General features: G+C 44.8%; 1 protein-coding gene across 1 annotated transcript in view; it reads right to left on the bottom strand.

Moving 5' to 3' along the window:
• Positions 1–8,811: 8,811 nt before the first annotated feature.
• Positions 8,812–16,783, bottom strand: part of AASDHPPT (aminoadipate-semialdehyde dehydrogenase-phosphopantetheinyl transferase) — a 20,817-nt gene continuing 12,845 nt past the window's right edge. Inside the window, exons 2-5 of the mRNA XM_025893623.2 lie at positions 16,176–16,297; positions 15,215–15,376; positions 12,387–12,455; positions 8,812–10,766 (exon numbers count right to left, since the gene is read on the bottom strand). Of these exons, the coding sequence (XP_025749408.1) occupies positions 10,602–10,766; positions 12,387–12,455; positions 15,215–15,376; positions 16,176–16,297 (518 nt within the window). The 3' untranslated portion in view covers positions 8,812–10,601. The remainder of the gene's footprint in view (positions 10,767–12,386; positions 12,456–15,214; positions 15,377–16,175; positions 16,298–16,783) is intronic.

Genomic DNA, 16,783 nt, shown 5'->3' with positions numbered 1-16,783 from the left:
ACCGTACTGATATCAGAACCATCATTTCTATGAAAGCAGATTCAGTGAGGCTGTATCCTTGACTCAAAATCACATGTCATTTTTGGAGGGAATCCCAGAAACTCTCTTCCACGTGATGACTGTCATCCAGGAATTGTCCTTTTTTATTGATGAAAAGGAATGTTCAAACTATCTTTATCGTGACTCTAGGATCTGGTGTTTCTAGTCAGTTCTAAAATGGTCTCAGTTCTAAAATGGTCTTGGGCGCCTGGGTGGCTCAGTTGGTTAAGCGACTGCCTTTAGCTCAGGTCATGATCCTGGAGTCCCAGGATTGAGTCCCGCATCGGGCTCCCTGCTCAGCAGGGAGTCTGCTTCTCCCTCTGACCCTCTTCCCTCTCGTGCTCTCTGTCTCTCATTCTCTCTCTCTCAAATAAATAAATAAAATCTTTAAAAAATAAAAAATAAAAAAAATAAATAAAATAAAATGGTCTTAATTCATTTCCTTCAGGTTACTTACCTTAATCCTGAATACCCAAATAAAAGCAACCTCAAATTAATTCTTTGATCATTAAAGAAAATGGGTCTACAACAAAGATATATACCAAACCTTACTAGCTAAGATAGCATGCTTATCTCTTCCAAGTTACTAAAAGATTAATGCTTTCATTCAGCTTAATTAAGCTGACACTTATTATATGAGGGGTTCCTAGGGAAACAACAGTAATTTATGCTTGGAGATTCAGGCTATTTCTTTGTTTTAATTATCAGTCGTTGTGAGTATGTTACTGTCTACAGGTTTATTCTAGACTGATTTTAAGTCTCTAAATCGATATCAGACTCCAAAAGTATTGATTTTTATCTAAGCCTTTAGCTCATTTGCAAGGTGCATTTGCTTTGAACAAAATTTATTTGGATAAGAGGGTCTGGTCTTCTATTTTTAGGAGCTATGCAGACATAGAAGGAGAGAACCAACAGCTTCCGCATACACAACTTAAGAGCCATCCCTGCACCCCTGATATCAGTTTAAAAGAACCATGACGTGGTCACTTGATCAATATCTGTAAGCTCAGAGCAGAGGTTTGGAGCCGCCAAAGGAAGACCAGAGCTCAATAGGCATGAGGGGCCGCAGCGTGACCTGTTGTATTGCCATCTACAGATCAAAATGAAAAATACTGACACCCACTTCCCTGTAGATTTAATGAATGCACAACTTGTATCCAGGGGAGATACATTTTTCAACCCAAATATAATATACTTTTCAAAGCAAAGCTCATTCTAAAATACAAAATCTATAGAGAAGAATTTTAATTTCTATTTTAATCAGCTGCACCCAAAAAGAGAATGATATTCTCCTAACTATAAATAACTGACTTTCAAAACCTACGATGGTTTTTCACCATCAGAGCTCTGGCATGTTATCAAGAACACATGTTAAACCCTTATAACAAAAGCAATGACCTTCTCCTATTTTAGAATAAAATAACAGCTATTTCCTTGACATTATGAATTCATTGTATGATTCTGACCTCTTAAAAAGGAAACAAACTTTCTTAGTATTCTTAGTTGCTAAATCTTGCAAAGGGAAGAAAAAATTTAGATAATCATTAAGGATAACAGAAATTGCAGCAGTTTAAAAAAAACAAAAGACATGAGATTCAAATTCAACCTGGGGTATAATTACTCAGATTCTAAATTTACTCCCATTTCCTGAAATGGGACACCATCTTTAAAGGTACAACTGCTTATAACATATAAGGCAGAAGTATGGTTTCTCCCCATTCATCTCGGTGACTGTGTAGTAGAAGAGAGAAAGTGGTCTTGTGAGCCCATGAGAAACCAAGTTAAAATCAGAATGACACCATTTACTAGTACTGTGACCTCAGAAACATGACTTAATCTCTTCTGAGCCTCAGGCTGTATATTCTCGAAATGAAGAGTAATCATACTTACCTTATAGGGAGGTCATGATGTTCAAGCTAAGAATGTAAGTCAAGTGTTAACAATGCCAGGATCTGAGAATCTAGAGGTAGAGGGAAGAGACAAGCAGTATACTAATAAACAGAGTTACAATTTGGGATAAGGGCAAATGGGGATTAGCACTGGGGTGAGCCCATAACGGGGCCAAGGGGAAACAGAAAAAAACGCATCCGAGACGTGACGACATAGGTACTATAGACAGAAACCTGTTATGGAATGAATTTGCCCCCCAAAATTCATACACTGGAGCCTTAACTACCCATTTGACTGTGTTTGGACATTGGATCCTAAAAGGCAGGCGTAATGAAGGTTAAATGAGTCATTAGGGTGGTTCTAATCCAGTGTAACCGGCGTCCTTCTAGGAAGAGAGTAGGCACCAACACACACAGAAGGAAGAGCGTGTGAAGACAGCAAGAAGGTGAGCCCAAGCCACGGAGAGTGGCCTCGGAAGAACCCCACTCTGCTCACACCTCGATCTGGGCGGTGAGAAAATAAATTTCTGTTGCTTAAGCCACCCAGTCTTTGGTACTTTATGACAGTAGCCCTGCAAACGAATACAAAATCCCAACAGTGACTCCCTCAGCAAATGGCTTCTGAGCCTTCGTCCGAGCCAGGCACTGTTGCAGGACCGCAGGGCCCAGCAGTGAACAGAGGGGGTGTGGTCCTTGTGCACCAGGGGCTTACAGTCTGGCAGGCACCGCAGCAGGACACAGACAGGAAGCAAGGAAGCAAGACAGGGGATGCTAAGTGCCAGGAAGAAAAAGAAACCTGAGTGTGCCGGGCATGCTCACGGAGCAGGGGGGAGGCACAGTGGGCAGGAGAGGGAACAGTGGGCGGGAAAGGGGAGAGGAGGTCGGGGAGGTAACAGGCTCGGTCGGGGTCGAGAGGACGTGTGTCGCACGCAGGTGGAGTTGTGAGTCTGGAGACGTTGAGCTGCGGGCAGTGGACCAAGACCTGGAGGCCCCAGCAGGCCCGGAGATGGGAAGCCGGACTGGCTGAGATCTTACAGGGGTAAGCACGGCTGGAAATCGGACGGGGCGCCAGGACCAAGACCGGGCTGTCCTACCGTTTCGGAAGATGTGGAGGAAGCAACGGAGATGCTGGTAAGCAGTGGCCACGGGCGTGGGAGGAGGCAAGAGTAACCAGCCACGTCCTTCAAGCCACGTGGGGAGAAAGTCCTTCTCGAAGAAGGGAATAGGGGCGCCTGGGTGGCTCCGTGGGGTAAGCGTCTGCCTTCGGCTCAGGTCATGACCTCGGGGTCCCGGGATCGAGCCCCACGGCGCGGCTCCCTGCCCTTTGGGGAGCCTGCTTCTCCCTCTGCCCCTCCTCCTGCTCATGCTCTTTCTCTCCAATAGAGAAATCTCTAAAAAGGAAAGGGAAAAATTACTATGTCTGTAAAATTGTTCCAAGTAGTTAACAAATTGGGGCTTGAGACTCGACCGTGAGCTTTGTGATGTGAATGTCATTCATAAATGAGGTCAGAGCCACCCTTCTACGGTTAAGTGGGAGAGAAAGCCCGCGCAGACTTGGATTCAAGAGAGAATGAGGAAAGGGTCTGCAGGCACCGGGCGCAGACAGCGCTCCGGAGTGAAGAGTAAAAGTGGCGGCAGGTGGGAGAGGACGGCTGCCCGCCACAGAGGATGCCCGGGTCAGAGGAGAGGGGACAGCGGCTGGAGCCGTGCTTCTGACGCGGGAGAGAGGGCGGGGTGGCTTACCGGTGTCCCGGTTAGAACGGGGCTGCACCGCAGGGACGGGACCCAAGCCGGAGCCGTGGGGACAGATGTAGGTGAGCGGGTGTGATGAGCTGAGAGTGTGACAGTCAAATACTACAGAGACCCTACGTACTCTCTGCCCACAAAACTCCGTCACCATCAGGATTCTGACAGTGATCCACTCAGGAAACATCGACATCTCCACGGGGACCCCTCTGTCCTTTGACAACAGCCACCCCCACCCCGTTCCCACCTGGCAATCACTGATCTGCTCTCCATTTCTGGAATTTTGTCATCTCAAGAGTGTTATGTAGAATAACATTCTACTGTATGTAGAATCACACAGTATGTGACCTTTCGGGATTTGCTTTCTCCCATCAGCATCGTTCTCTGGAGATTCATTCGGGTTGTAATGTGTATCAATAGTGTGTTCTTTTTTAACTGCTCATTGGTTAGAATCCCGCGGTATGGGCCTACCACCGTTGAACCATTTCCCTCTTGAAGGACACGTTGTAGTAGGCTGGATAATGGCTCCCCAAGAAATCTAGTCCTAATCCCAGAATCTGAGTCCCATCAATGGGATTTACTTAAGAATCTTGAATCCTGGATTATCTCGGTGAGCCCTAAATGGAATCACAAGTATCCTTCTAAGACAGAAGCAAAAGGAGGCTTGACAAAAGAGGAGGTCGTGTGTCCATGGAGACAGACTGGATTGATGTGGACACAAACCAAGGGAAGATGGCGGCCACCGGAGCTACCGGCGGTAAGGAACACTCTCCCCGACAGTCCTGAGTCTCCGAGGGAGTACAGCTCTGCTGACATCTTAATCTTAGCCTGGTGAAGCTGATTTTTGGATTTCCGGCCTCCAGAACTGTGAGAATAGGTTTTAGTTCTTGTAAGCCACCACGCTTGTGGTAAAGGAGCAGGTATGCGCAGAACAGATCCACGTTCCCCTCTCCCTTGGAATTTGGAGTCTTCCTTTGACAGCACGCCAGGGAAGTTCTGGCATTTCAACCTCGGCAACTGTAGGCAGTCGCCAAGTCACTGTTACCACCATTCCCAGGTTCTCACATTTCCTGTGGAGGGGGGGTACACCTGCGTCAACGTCTGGTCCACCTTATGTCATCCTTTTTGGCTTAATAGTCTTAGAATCCACTCCCATACTTGTTCCCCAGACTCCTACCAGTGTGAAGTGATATCCTGCAACTCTTCTGCATAAGCACCTTCTCTTGGCCCCGATCCCGTATTTCTGTTTGGGAAGAAGGAGAGAGGGCAAAAAAAAAAAAAAAAAAAAAAAAAAAAGGAGAGAGGGCAGGGCATGCTATTATTTTCCAGGAAGATGGATTACAGACCTAGATCCTGAGGATCAGTTATCCCTCAAGAGAGAATTGTCTTAGGTGAAGTCATTGAAACCTTTTCTCCCCGGGGGCCTGGGGGTGGGGTAAGACTATTTCCCTTCGGACAGGAGGGGCTGCTTCTGTCGGCAATAAGAGACAAGATATCCCCCCAATGCTGTCTTAAGTTTTCTCCTGTTTTGCCCTTGCTTTCAATCTATGCTGTTTCCTGGGTGCGTACCCCAGATACCCAAAACAACTGGTCCCCCAACAGTATCTGTAACTGCCGCCACAGCCCTCGATCCTCCCAAGCGTTGTCCTGCATCAGTGCACACCAGCACTCGCGGTCACGTGAGCAAATGTGAAGTCACAGGTATCCACTTCCCCCAACAAGGAAGCTACTCGTCTATATCCATCCAAGCAAGAGAAGGGCCATCCAATCCCAGAATCCCACTTGGAGGCTGTTTCCTGGGGCTACTCATGGTTCGAATTACTGTTTATTGGGGTTTGCAATGGGACACAGACGGGCACACCAAAAGGATGGCGTGGGGAGCGCAGGCAAGGATGAAAGACACCTGAGAGAGATGGAGAAGCAGCTGTGCTAAGCACAAGCGAGATGATTCTACCAAGAAGAAAATGCAAGCAGTGGCTCCTGACCCCGTGGGATCTACACCTGAAGACGAGGGTATGTTCGGAGACGCCCGGCGGACGCCTGAAGCTGCAGGTGGTACAAAAACGATAAATGCTGTTTGTTCCTACACATGCATACCTATGCGGCAGCTTAATTTGAAAAGTAAACACAGAGATTAACAACAATAATCTCTAATAATAACAACCTACCAACAGTAACTAAGGAGCAAACAGAACAATTAAAATAACATACTGCAATACAAGTTGTGGGAATGGGATCTCCGTCTCACCCTATCTTCTTGGGCTGCGCTCACCCGTCTCGTGACGGTGTGAGGTGAGATGCCTGCGCGGGAGACGCGAACGGACGACACGGGCACTGCTAAGGCTCCTGACCGCCGACCTCCGGGTGATCCCTCCGGAGGTTCGCCTGCTTCCCGTCCGGGCTGACAGCGGGGCTGAAACCACGCCAGCCGACTGCCGAGGAGGAGGGCCTACCGCCGCTGCACACCGCTCACACCCTGACCCTATTCCCTTCCTGCCCAGTGTTCCCCTAATGGCCTCTCCCGCTTGCAAAAGCCAACAGTGAAAGGGGACTCTGGTTAAAACAGTGCAAATAATGAACCCCTGGCGTACTGAGCAGCGTGAAGGGTGGAGAGTGGACTGGGCGGGGGCGCTTCCTGCTCCTGCAACACGGGCAAGAGCCCAGGAAGGGCGCAGCAGCCACAGGAGAAAGTAGTGTGCCCTCAGGGTCCCTGCGTTCTTCCTCTTGCTCAGGCCCAGGCCGAAGAGTGGCCTTACCCCTGGCACTGGGCACTCTCTTGAGGGTGCATCACACTCAGCACTAGGCTCCCTCTACTCCTGCTTACATATTCCATAAACGCTATTTTCTTTTCTCCTAATGTTGGTTCCTTTCCCTTTCCACGAAAAATGACCCTAAAAGAACAGTGACTGTATACTCCCAGGCAGGAAAAGTCCTCTGAAGCCCTCCTTTGTCTTTTGCCTTAAAATGTGGGCAAGTTTGTTTGCTTCTTACAAATCTGTATTGCTTTTAAGAGTCTTTCCAGAACTTTAGATGGAAGGTGGGCAAGCCTAAGTGCTAGCACACCACCGCCCACCCCGAGAGTTCCGGGTTCGGCGAGCTCGTTATTCCACACGGCTGCCACTTTTAAATGACACCCAGAGACCCCATCCCGATGTTTCCATCCTAACAGGAAGACAGGATGGAAGTACACGACACTACACATCCAGTACGGACGCACGCTTCAGGAGTTAAGTGTGTACCATGACAAGTGGGAGACGTTCCTGGAGAGGGAAGGCCGAAGGGGTGACGGGGGTGGGTGGTCTTCAGCTGCGTGTGTGTTGCGGGGGGACAATTTGAAGAAAATATGGCAAAGCAGTTAAACCTAGGGTTACACACATGGCATTACTTCATATCAGCACAAGCCACCAGTGAAGGACTCCGGCAACATCATCCCTGCCCCGGGATGGCTTGTGAAAACATTCACCGGCTACCACTGGATTGTGTGGAGTTCAGACTCTGAATCTAGCCTATCTGGTTCAAATATCGAGTCCACTATTTCACGGATGCATGATTTTTAACAAGTTGCTTAATGTCACAGTACCTTTTACTCCTTCTGTGAAATGGGGATGACACAACCTACTCTGTAAGGTTCTGAGGATTGACTAGCTCGACCCTTGTGAAGCACTTACCAAGGGAGTGAGCGACTCTGTACGTGAATAACTTAAGACAAAGAAGCCACTTTGTTAACTGGACTTATGTCCAAAGACCTTTGCTAACCTCAAACCCACAAACTCTATGATGACATATTAGGTCCCCCATAAAATGAAATTCTATCTCCCCTTTGAGTCCTGGCAGATGGAGTTGTTGTCAGGCATATTTTTGATCAAAGATGCATGTACCTACATACTTCTGTATAAACCTATTTCGTTTTCAAGGTCGGATGGCAAATAGTTCAGCCAGTGAGGGGCTACCGAGTACCTGAATCTAACTGGTTTCTGAGTTTGATACTGAGTAGCAAGGACAGCGATAAATTTAACTGAAATTTTTACCCACATCTATTTGATCCCCGAGTTCTAAATGGCAAGGGGTATGTGAAGATGCGCACATACCTACATAGATCCATTTTTCAAATCAATCCATCAGTTCCTATGCAGGAAACTATTAACAGAAACCAAGGCACCTTGAGCAGTATGGCATAATGCAAATAATGATTTTGGACTCAGCAAAACATAGTTAAGAATCAAGAGCACTGTGGTCCAGCCCAGCGGAGGATTCAACAATTAGCAGGACCAAATACTGGGCTTCGGCGGGAAGAGGAGCGAAGCATCTGTCAGCAGTAGCTAAATCTCTTACATCACTCCGGGGACTGCCCCTTCCTCGTAGAAAGTCTCGAAAAACGTGCCTCCCCGTGTCCCCGCTGCTCTTAGGAAGCTACTTGAGGATACGCTAAGACAGGAGACAGAGGAAATGGGAAATCAGGGAATCCGACATAGGGGAGAGACAGGCAACCCCCAGGGACAGTGAGATGCGATTTCGGGATGACGGCTCCAGCAGCCACAGAAGGGACCAAGGCCAGGCTGGACAAAACACATTGCCCCGCATCGTTTCTTCGAGAAAACAGATGAAACCGAGAGTGCTGACGTGTCTGAACATCTGGGGAAGATATTCATACATCTAGCAGAGTCTGGGGTCGCCTCAGCAGTGAGTACACAGAAAACCGTACAAAGTCAACTGTGAACTCACGGAACCAAAAATGCCACACGGGGTGAGAATAACATCACATCAGTCCGCTGTGCACAGCGTTCCATAATCTTCCGAATCAGTCAATAACGAGAGCCCTGAATTACAATGTAATTCTGCTGGGGGCAGAAGGGAGCAGGAAGGGAGCATCCAATGGGTTGCAAGCAGAGGAACAAGCTTGACACTAGGGATTAATGTCTACACAGGCGAAAAGCCAAGTAGAAGCGACAGAAGCATGTTGTCAGAAGATAGGGTAACGGTAAAGCAAAGAGCCTGCTCTGGGGTAGGAAATCGGGGAATGAGGGCAAGGGGGTGGTATTTTTCATTCAGAAAAACAAACCTATAGATCTATGTACCTCTGTAAACTACGTGTAACTTTAAGAAACAGAAAAACAAAACATGAAATCTAGCACAGTGCCTAGCTCATAAAAATTCACGAAAGTTAACTGCTTTATTATCATGACAAGACAGATGACAGGTTTCCATTTCACCATCACATTCATGCTAGGGGTAACAATGTTTCCTATTTCGGATGCTACTTGATCTTTTAAAAACACATTACTTACTATGCTTGGGATATTTGGGCATGCTTAATAAAATAAAAAAATTACAAAACATTCCAATTTTTTTTACTAAACAAAGTATCTAATTTTATACAATCTACACACAATTCTTAATTTTAGTAACAAAAACAATGAAATTATTTCACTTCTCGATATTTAACAAGACTTTAACTCCCCAAGACATGCACGACAGCCACAGAAGTGATTCTGTCATTGACAGGATGGTCTTGGCATCTCATATATTATGTTCCCACCTTTAAGTCCTACTTGCTAAATTAAAACAGGCAAACACAATGAACGAGTGGTCCATAAAAAAGGAATAAAAACAGCCAAAAACAACACCGATGTATCAATCTCATTTGTAATTAAAGAGATACAAATTAAAAAAATAAGGTACCATTTTTCACGTATATTGGCAAAGATTAAATTAAAAAAAGGGCTCATATCTACAGCTGAGCAGGGAGAATGTGGGTGGGGTGAAGGGCTGGTCACACCTAACACTAACTGGAAGCGTGAATTACAGGGCCTCTCGGGAGCCATCTGGGAATACTCATCAAAGCTGTTAAGAACGCCAAGCCTTGTGAGCCACCTGTAGAATTTTTGGTAAGGACCTAAGCAGGCATGTACCTCACAATGTGGTTACAGTGCCATTCGCTGCACCACTGCTGATCGTAAAAACCGCAGACAATCCGGACGCCCGGCCCGGGTGAGGAGTCGAGCACCGCGGTGCACCTCGCTTGGGCCTCAGGCAGCGCGGTGGATGCTCCCCGCAAGCCTGTGCCCCCAACGGCGCCTCGGCCTCACCCAGAGTCCACTTCCCGCAGAGGCAGACACTGTCGGAGAACAGCCTTCTCAGGGATCTGAGTCATCAGGAACTGAGGGGAAACGCGGGGATCTGGGCAAGTCCTCTTCACTGACAGAAACGAGATGCGAGAGGAGAAATGGCCTTTGCAGCCTATTAGATACAATTCTACGAATGTGAGCTGAAGTTACAAGAGCAGCTCGTACAACGAGGGAGAGAAGCTGAAGGCAAAACCAGTCAAGTGAGGCTCGGGCGAGCCAAGTGCCCTCAAGGGCAGCCGGGCGGTGTGCGTGCGGTCAGGCGGCTGAGCTTCACTACAGTCGGGCACTGTCAGCTCTGGTCTAAAGCATCCCGGTACTGACCACACGGCAGAAGCCTCTAGCACCCGTCGGGCCACAAACGCACGGGGACGACCAGGAGACGTGCAGTCGGGACAATAAAACATCACACAACACTACGTTTCCATAAAGAAAAGGTGTACTAATATGGATTCCTCTGCCTAGAAGGTCTAGAAAGATACTTCGGGTTCTAGGAATCGTGATCGCCGAAAGGTAAGAATTTGAATGTTTCCTCTTTGCATATCTGCATTTTCTACTCTTTTCTACAACAAGCACTTATCACTTTTAGGGTCCTGCTACCTTTTCTACCCCTTGTCAATCCCGTGCAAATGGGGGAGAAGAAGAGGGACACACACACCGACAGCCTGCTGTTTCTAATAGGAAAAGTTGTGTTTTTTTTGAAAACTGGTTTTTGAAATAAAATTTGACACTATCAGGCATTTATTTTGTGAATACAGAAGATTACAAACAGTTTTCATTTTCCTTTGTTACTCCGGGACTCCTATCATGACTTTGTACCATTTCGTATTGGGATTTCTTCTGTGAAGCAAAAACAGTCCCAAAACGAAGGATCTTCAGGGGTCATAGGAACAGCAGATGATATTAAATCATTAAAGGTGAGAACAGTAAACTGCCTCTGAGTTGGTTTAGAATCATCTTCAGATGGAACCTAAAAGGGGAAAGAATAGATTACCTCATTGTTTTACTGCATGTTCATCTTACAATTTCATAATGAGGAAAAGGAGAAATATGGCCAAATTATTACAAGTCAGTAATATTAAGTTATAACAGAGCAGGATTTCTAGATAATTGTAATCACTCCTCGTGTTAGTGTTGCCAACATAAGTTAAGAAAAGTTAACCACCTGATCCTTGAATTTTTTTGGTACATAACCCATGGTATTTGTTTCAAATGTAGGTTTCTGAGCCACACATCCAAAAATTCTGATGGATGGGTTAAAAGGATCCCCCAAATATGTCATTTTAATAAGCAGCTAGGTTTTTCTGAGGAGGAGGGCCACAACGCAAACTTCTGAGAACTCTCTGGAGGGAAGATCTGATAAAGCCCCATCACCGCACAAGAGCTTCAGCACCTCTACGGGAAATGATTCGTTCAACCCTCCAGGTGAGCACTGTACCATGTTCTCAGACAGAGCGCCAGCCCACTGGGGGCAGGAGCTGGACTTCATACTGTGCTGTAACAAGGCCCAGTACCATTTTACATGATTTACATTTCACAACTATGCTGATGGCGTGGTTATCTCAATTTTATAGATGGGGAAACTGAGGCTCAGGAGGATCCAGCACTCCGTGCCAGCTCACACCCAGGTTACCATGGCAGACTGGGGCCTGGAAGCCAGGTCTGCCGGGCAGCACGCTCGTCCTCGAGGGACAGAGAGCATACAGCGCTCTGCAGTGTGAAGCTGAGACTTACCCACGAGGACAGGCAACCTGGGCCAGAACAGCTTCAGGTAACATCCCCTTGTAACTAAGCTATGAAGACACTAAAACCTCGGCTAATGGATCAAAAGCAGGGTTGGTGTACGGAGCTATTGTTCTAGACGTAATGACACACATACACCGGTCATGCTATGGGGCCTCACACGGGCTCCCTAAAAACAGGGACAGGCATACAGCTCCGATTCGTCTAACACTACCAGGGATTCCTTAAAACATCATTTCTGCAGAATCACAACCATGTGTAGGGAGGCTGAGGGTCCTTGACCGGGAGGGTGTTTTTGTTTCATTTCCTCAGGTAACAATTAAGAACAGAAGCAAGCAAACGCAGACTGGGACGGGGAGGACGGAGACCAGTGTTCTGCCCCACGGCCCCCAGGCGTGTGAGCCTGTAACTCTGGGAATAATTCAGGAGACTGCTATAAAAGGGGGAGGGGTTCAACCTGCCAGGTAATGCCCTTACTCAACACCCATCAGCTGGTACCTTTCTATTGCACACAGCCCCAGTTCACCGGGAAATAAGCCACTGTTAAGGGGACTAAGACTGGTTATCTTGAGTTTCTACTGAAACGTAAGTACTAGGACAATACTATCAAAATGTCTTCTTTGTAATATTCTTGAGTATGAAGAAACAGGTAACACGCTTTTAAAAAATTTCTGTGAAATCCCAGATGATCTTAAGGATTTGATAATGAAAAACACTCCTAAATCTATAATCTTAAACACCTCTAACCTGATAGAAACCGGATGACTGTTTCCATCCATAAAGAACAAACTCCACATTGATTCATGCTTTTTAGAAAAAAGTAAGAAAAATCTTAAAATCTTACAACCTGATGTCTAGATCCATCCGGTTTCCTAAGAGCCACTGCAACAAAATGGTGCTCGTCTATTTTGCTTTCCTGAAAAATAAAAGGTAATTTAATAACATCACTAAATGTGCAAACTCAGATGTACTTCTGTCTATATTTTTCAATCCCCTTTCCCTCTCTCTCTGTATACACAGGCACACACATAATCCCCCCCCGCCCCCCCCCCCCCTCTACGTCGCCACCTCGACTTCAGTATGTACCTCCTACACACAGGCACACACATATACCCCCCCAGATCCCCCCACCCATGTACGTCGTCACCTGGACTTCAGTATGTACCTCCTACTGGGACGCTCTCTCATGTAAACCACACGAGTTAACAGCTTCAGGAAGTTTCCACTGAAAGAAGACTTAAATCTGCTACCTGAACTGCAGTGTTTGTGACTGAATCCAGTAAAGTCCCTTTACAGCCTTTCCCCCTCCTAGCACCAGAGCCCACCGAGGGTCAAAGCCTGCTTTCAGTTGTCCTGTCTTGCTAGCCTTTGTGTCTGTTAGGACAATATTTTAAAACATAGGATCCACTACTGTCCCTCCTTTTTTTAATAGAACATTGCACATTTCTGGTTGGTCTGATTATGCATTTTCAGCCAGAAAACGACCTAGATGGAGAGTCCTATTTGGCCGCACATCGAGACAGTCCTCGCCATCACTGGTGTTTATTTTGGATGTACTCCAGGTGTACACGTAAAAAACTCAGACTGCAACCCTGGTTTGTAAGCATGTCATGAACTACAGCCCATGGGAACTCCATGGAAACTCACAGGTAAGCCTGAAAGAACACGCAGTTTTCTGTCTTCCACTAGGGTCTGAAACAATGGGGATGGGGCCTAGAAGAGGATATTGAGGCAGTTACCTCAGTATCTTTACAAACTATTAAAAGCACCCAAACTATTAAAGTTTCCAATGAAAAGCCACCATACTAAGGCATTCCTCCGTAAGATACCAGTTTGAAACAGGAAACTACAATCAGAAATTGGATACTCATAACTTCACACCTTAAGGTACCCAAATTAGCAAAAAAAAAAAAATGAGATTCACTAAGGACAAGTACATTTAAAAGAAGAAAAAAGTAGCTAAGTGTCAGAAGACTTAACAGGTCAAAGGTGTTTTCCCTTTAACTAAAAGCAAGCTCACAATATTTGTTATTATAGAAAAAACTGCCCTTTTTGATACATGGTCTTCCATTTTTCACACTGAATATACTGATCACGTGCACACCACGGTGCAGACACGTTTCGGCTGTAACCACTTCTACAAACCACTCAGGTGGTGAGTTCTGTGGTGTCTGCATCTGAGGGGAGTTATCAGGAGGCGTGGGCAGCCGCCCGTCCGCTGAAACACAGCACGTTTCACACCCCTGCTCAACCTACCCACACACCTACCTTGCTGGAAGCCACAACTCAGTGACACTGATTACAAAATAAAGCCTCCTCCGATCGACTCTGACCTCATCAGCACCACGTAAATATGAAATACTACAGAGCAAATATGAAGAAACCACTTCACAATGAATGACTCAGTTACAGCACATCCATACTCAACGGATCACTGTGAGGGGAGGGACTTTGCCGTTAAGTCCTTTCTGTCAAGGACAGCGCATTTAATAAATGTCAGTTGAAACAAAAAAAATGAAATCAGCAACTTAGCTACTTAAACGACGTTCATTCAGTGCTACTGAATTTAAGATTTAACTTCTAAGACTTTCTAAATTTTCAAGACTTTCCTAAGTTTATCACTTTTACCCATAAAATTTTTGTGAATACCAGAACTTCCCTATAATCTCCAACAAGCCAAAAGGGAGCACGAACATTTTGTCTTTTTAGGAGATAGTTTAGCATTAGATTACAAAGATTAATCTGCTTCAGTGAGAGCACATGTTGTCTTCTTAGTTATGTAACCCATCTTATAAAAAAAGTTTAAGCTGTAACTTAAAATTTTCAAATTTTACAATTTTTTTCAATGGCAAAGCTGAAAATATATCTGTCCCAAATATTAAAATTTCTACTTCTTTAAGCACTTTCCTTTCAATGCAAAGAATTTCTATTTCATCTAACCCCATCACTGGAACTTTTTGGTGGTGACCTTCCTAACAGCAACTGGTTATGGAAACTGAAAGCCTATAAAAAAGGACATCCCTCTTGACCTAACATTTCATTTTTCTAAAGCATTATTCTTCCAGGTGTGAGATACAATATTCAGGTAAATAGAAAGTCCTCTGTATTTGTTACAATAAATAATGGATTCTTGATTATGTCCAAGCTAGCATTTTCAGTCTATAATAAACTGAGCCAGGTCATATAGAAAGGAAAAAGTAAAAGATATAAAATTTCTGAGTTTTCTAGTCCCGAATTCTAGCTATTTCTGAGGCCCGGTGACATCAATCACTCTAATAGCCTATAATACTGTATTTTTGGCTTAAATGAGTTTGTGTTGGGTTTCTCTCTCTAGGGACCATGAACTGCTAGTGACAGAGACCAAATACAGAGAGAGACCAAAATCTTTAACCTGGCCAATTATGGCCACATGATTGTGGTCGTCTAACCTGGACCCCCTCTCAAACCCCCTCATCAGGAGACACAGTGGCCGCCTCTGGCCGCTTTCCCTTCCCATTTTACTGAACTCACTGTGACTTACCTTTCAAGTGTCAGCCTAAATGTCATATACCCCCTTCAGAGCACCAACAGTGAGTGGACTCCAGCTGTGTCGTTTCAGTGACCAGACCCCAAACCCATCTCACAGACATGCACACAATATGGGGATTCTTAGAGCAAGTGTGATAAATTTCTTACTTCAAATGCCCATTCTTTTTCTTCTTCCCCATCCAGGAACAAACGTGTTTCCTTATAAACTTGGCCGATATCCAGATTTAATGGGGATATATCGAATTCAAGCCGTTGCAATTCAAAGCCTAGTCCAACACCAATGGCTTTTATGAAGCTTTCTTTCAGTGCCTAAAATACAGAGATATTTTCTATTAGAGCATTCAGCAGGCAAAACTCTTCATAACCTCTACAGGCCCAATGCAACCAGAGTTTTAACTCTATGCTACATTAGGGCTATAAATTCTTACTATTTTGGGGGGCACCTGGGTGGCTCAGTTGGTTGAACATCTGCCTCTGGCTCAGGTCATGATCCTCAGCGGGGAGTTTGCTTCTACCCCCCCCCCCCAGGCTCATGCTCTCTCTCTCAAATAAAATCTTAAAAAAACAAAAAGCCAAAAAAATTATATCTATTTTTATACCTGCAGTAGGACAGAGACAAACCAGATGTGTGATCTTAAGATTAATCATTTAATCCCCTGGTGCCTCCATTCTGTCATGAGTAACATGAGATACTAACAGTACCTTCCTCACAGCACTGTCATGATAACTAAATGAACTACCTTATGAAAAGCATGTGTCTCCTGGCACGGAGTAAATATTACATTAGTGTTTGTTAAATAAGGCCTCATGTGTATAAGTTCCTTTGAAAACAAAAACGTTAAATATTATTTATAAATAGTGATAAATAAAAGGTTTTATTTTAGCTTTAGAGCAAGTGCCTTCTGAGCATTGAATATACATTCAATTTTCTTAAATGTGATTATGATGTAACAATGATACACAAAAATCATGAAGTTCCCAAGTAATCACCCATTTACTTCAAACACTCTAAGAACTACTGGGTAACCAAAGGACTTTTGCTCCCATTTTTAGTGAAACTAATGGATTAGCCTACACTTTTACTCTCAAAATTAGAAAGAAATTATACCCAATTCCTGTAAAACATGTCCAGTTGAGTCCACTCATCCTTAAAGCTTCTGATTGTTTCCCATTCTTTGTTGGTGAACTTTCTTTTCATAATATGAAAGAATTCTGGAATTGAACCACGACCTGCCAATTGAGGAAATGCAGAATTAAAAATAGCTGTTCTATTACCAAAATCGTTAAAAACCACAGACAGAAAGCTGCACGCCACCTTATTTTTTAATATAATCACACTAATCCTAAACAAAATGTCAGCAAATCAAAGCTGGGAATTAAAATAACACTCAGTGACCAGCAGGAGTTAGCCCAAAAACAGCACAGTTTAAAAGAAATTGTGAAATTCTGTGGATTATTAAATAATTAAGGGAAAAAACCACATATGGTTATATCAACAGATGCCTTCTGAAAATCCGATACCATTTAGCAGCCAAAAGTGGTATAAATTCTAAGTAACTAGGAGGACATTTCCTGTATGTGGTAGAGTATCAGAAATCCATTTTTTTTTTTTGATGAAGTGTTCCATGATTCATTGTTTGTTCATAACACTCAGTGCTCCATGCAGAACGTGCCCTCTTTAATACCCATCACCAGGCTAACCCATCCCCCACCCCC

This window comes from Callorhinus ursinus, unplaced genomic scaffold (genome assembly GCF_003265705.2).
Source record: "Callorhinus ursinus isolate GAN/ISIS: 27379988/994484 unplaced genomic scaffold, GSC_fseal_2.0 scaffold19, whole genome shotgun sequence".
Classification (NCBI taxonomy): Eukaryota; Metazoa; Chordata; class Mammalia; order Carnivora; family Otariidae; genus Callorhinus; species Callorhinus ursinus.
This window is presented reverse-complemented; position numbering and strand designations above follow the sequence as displayed.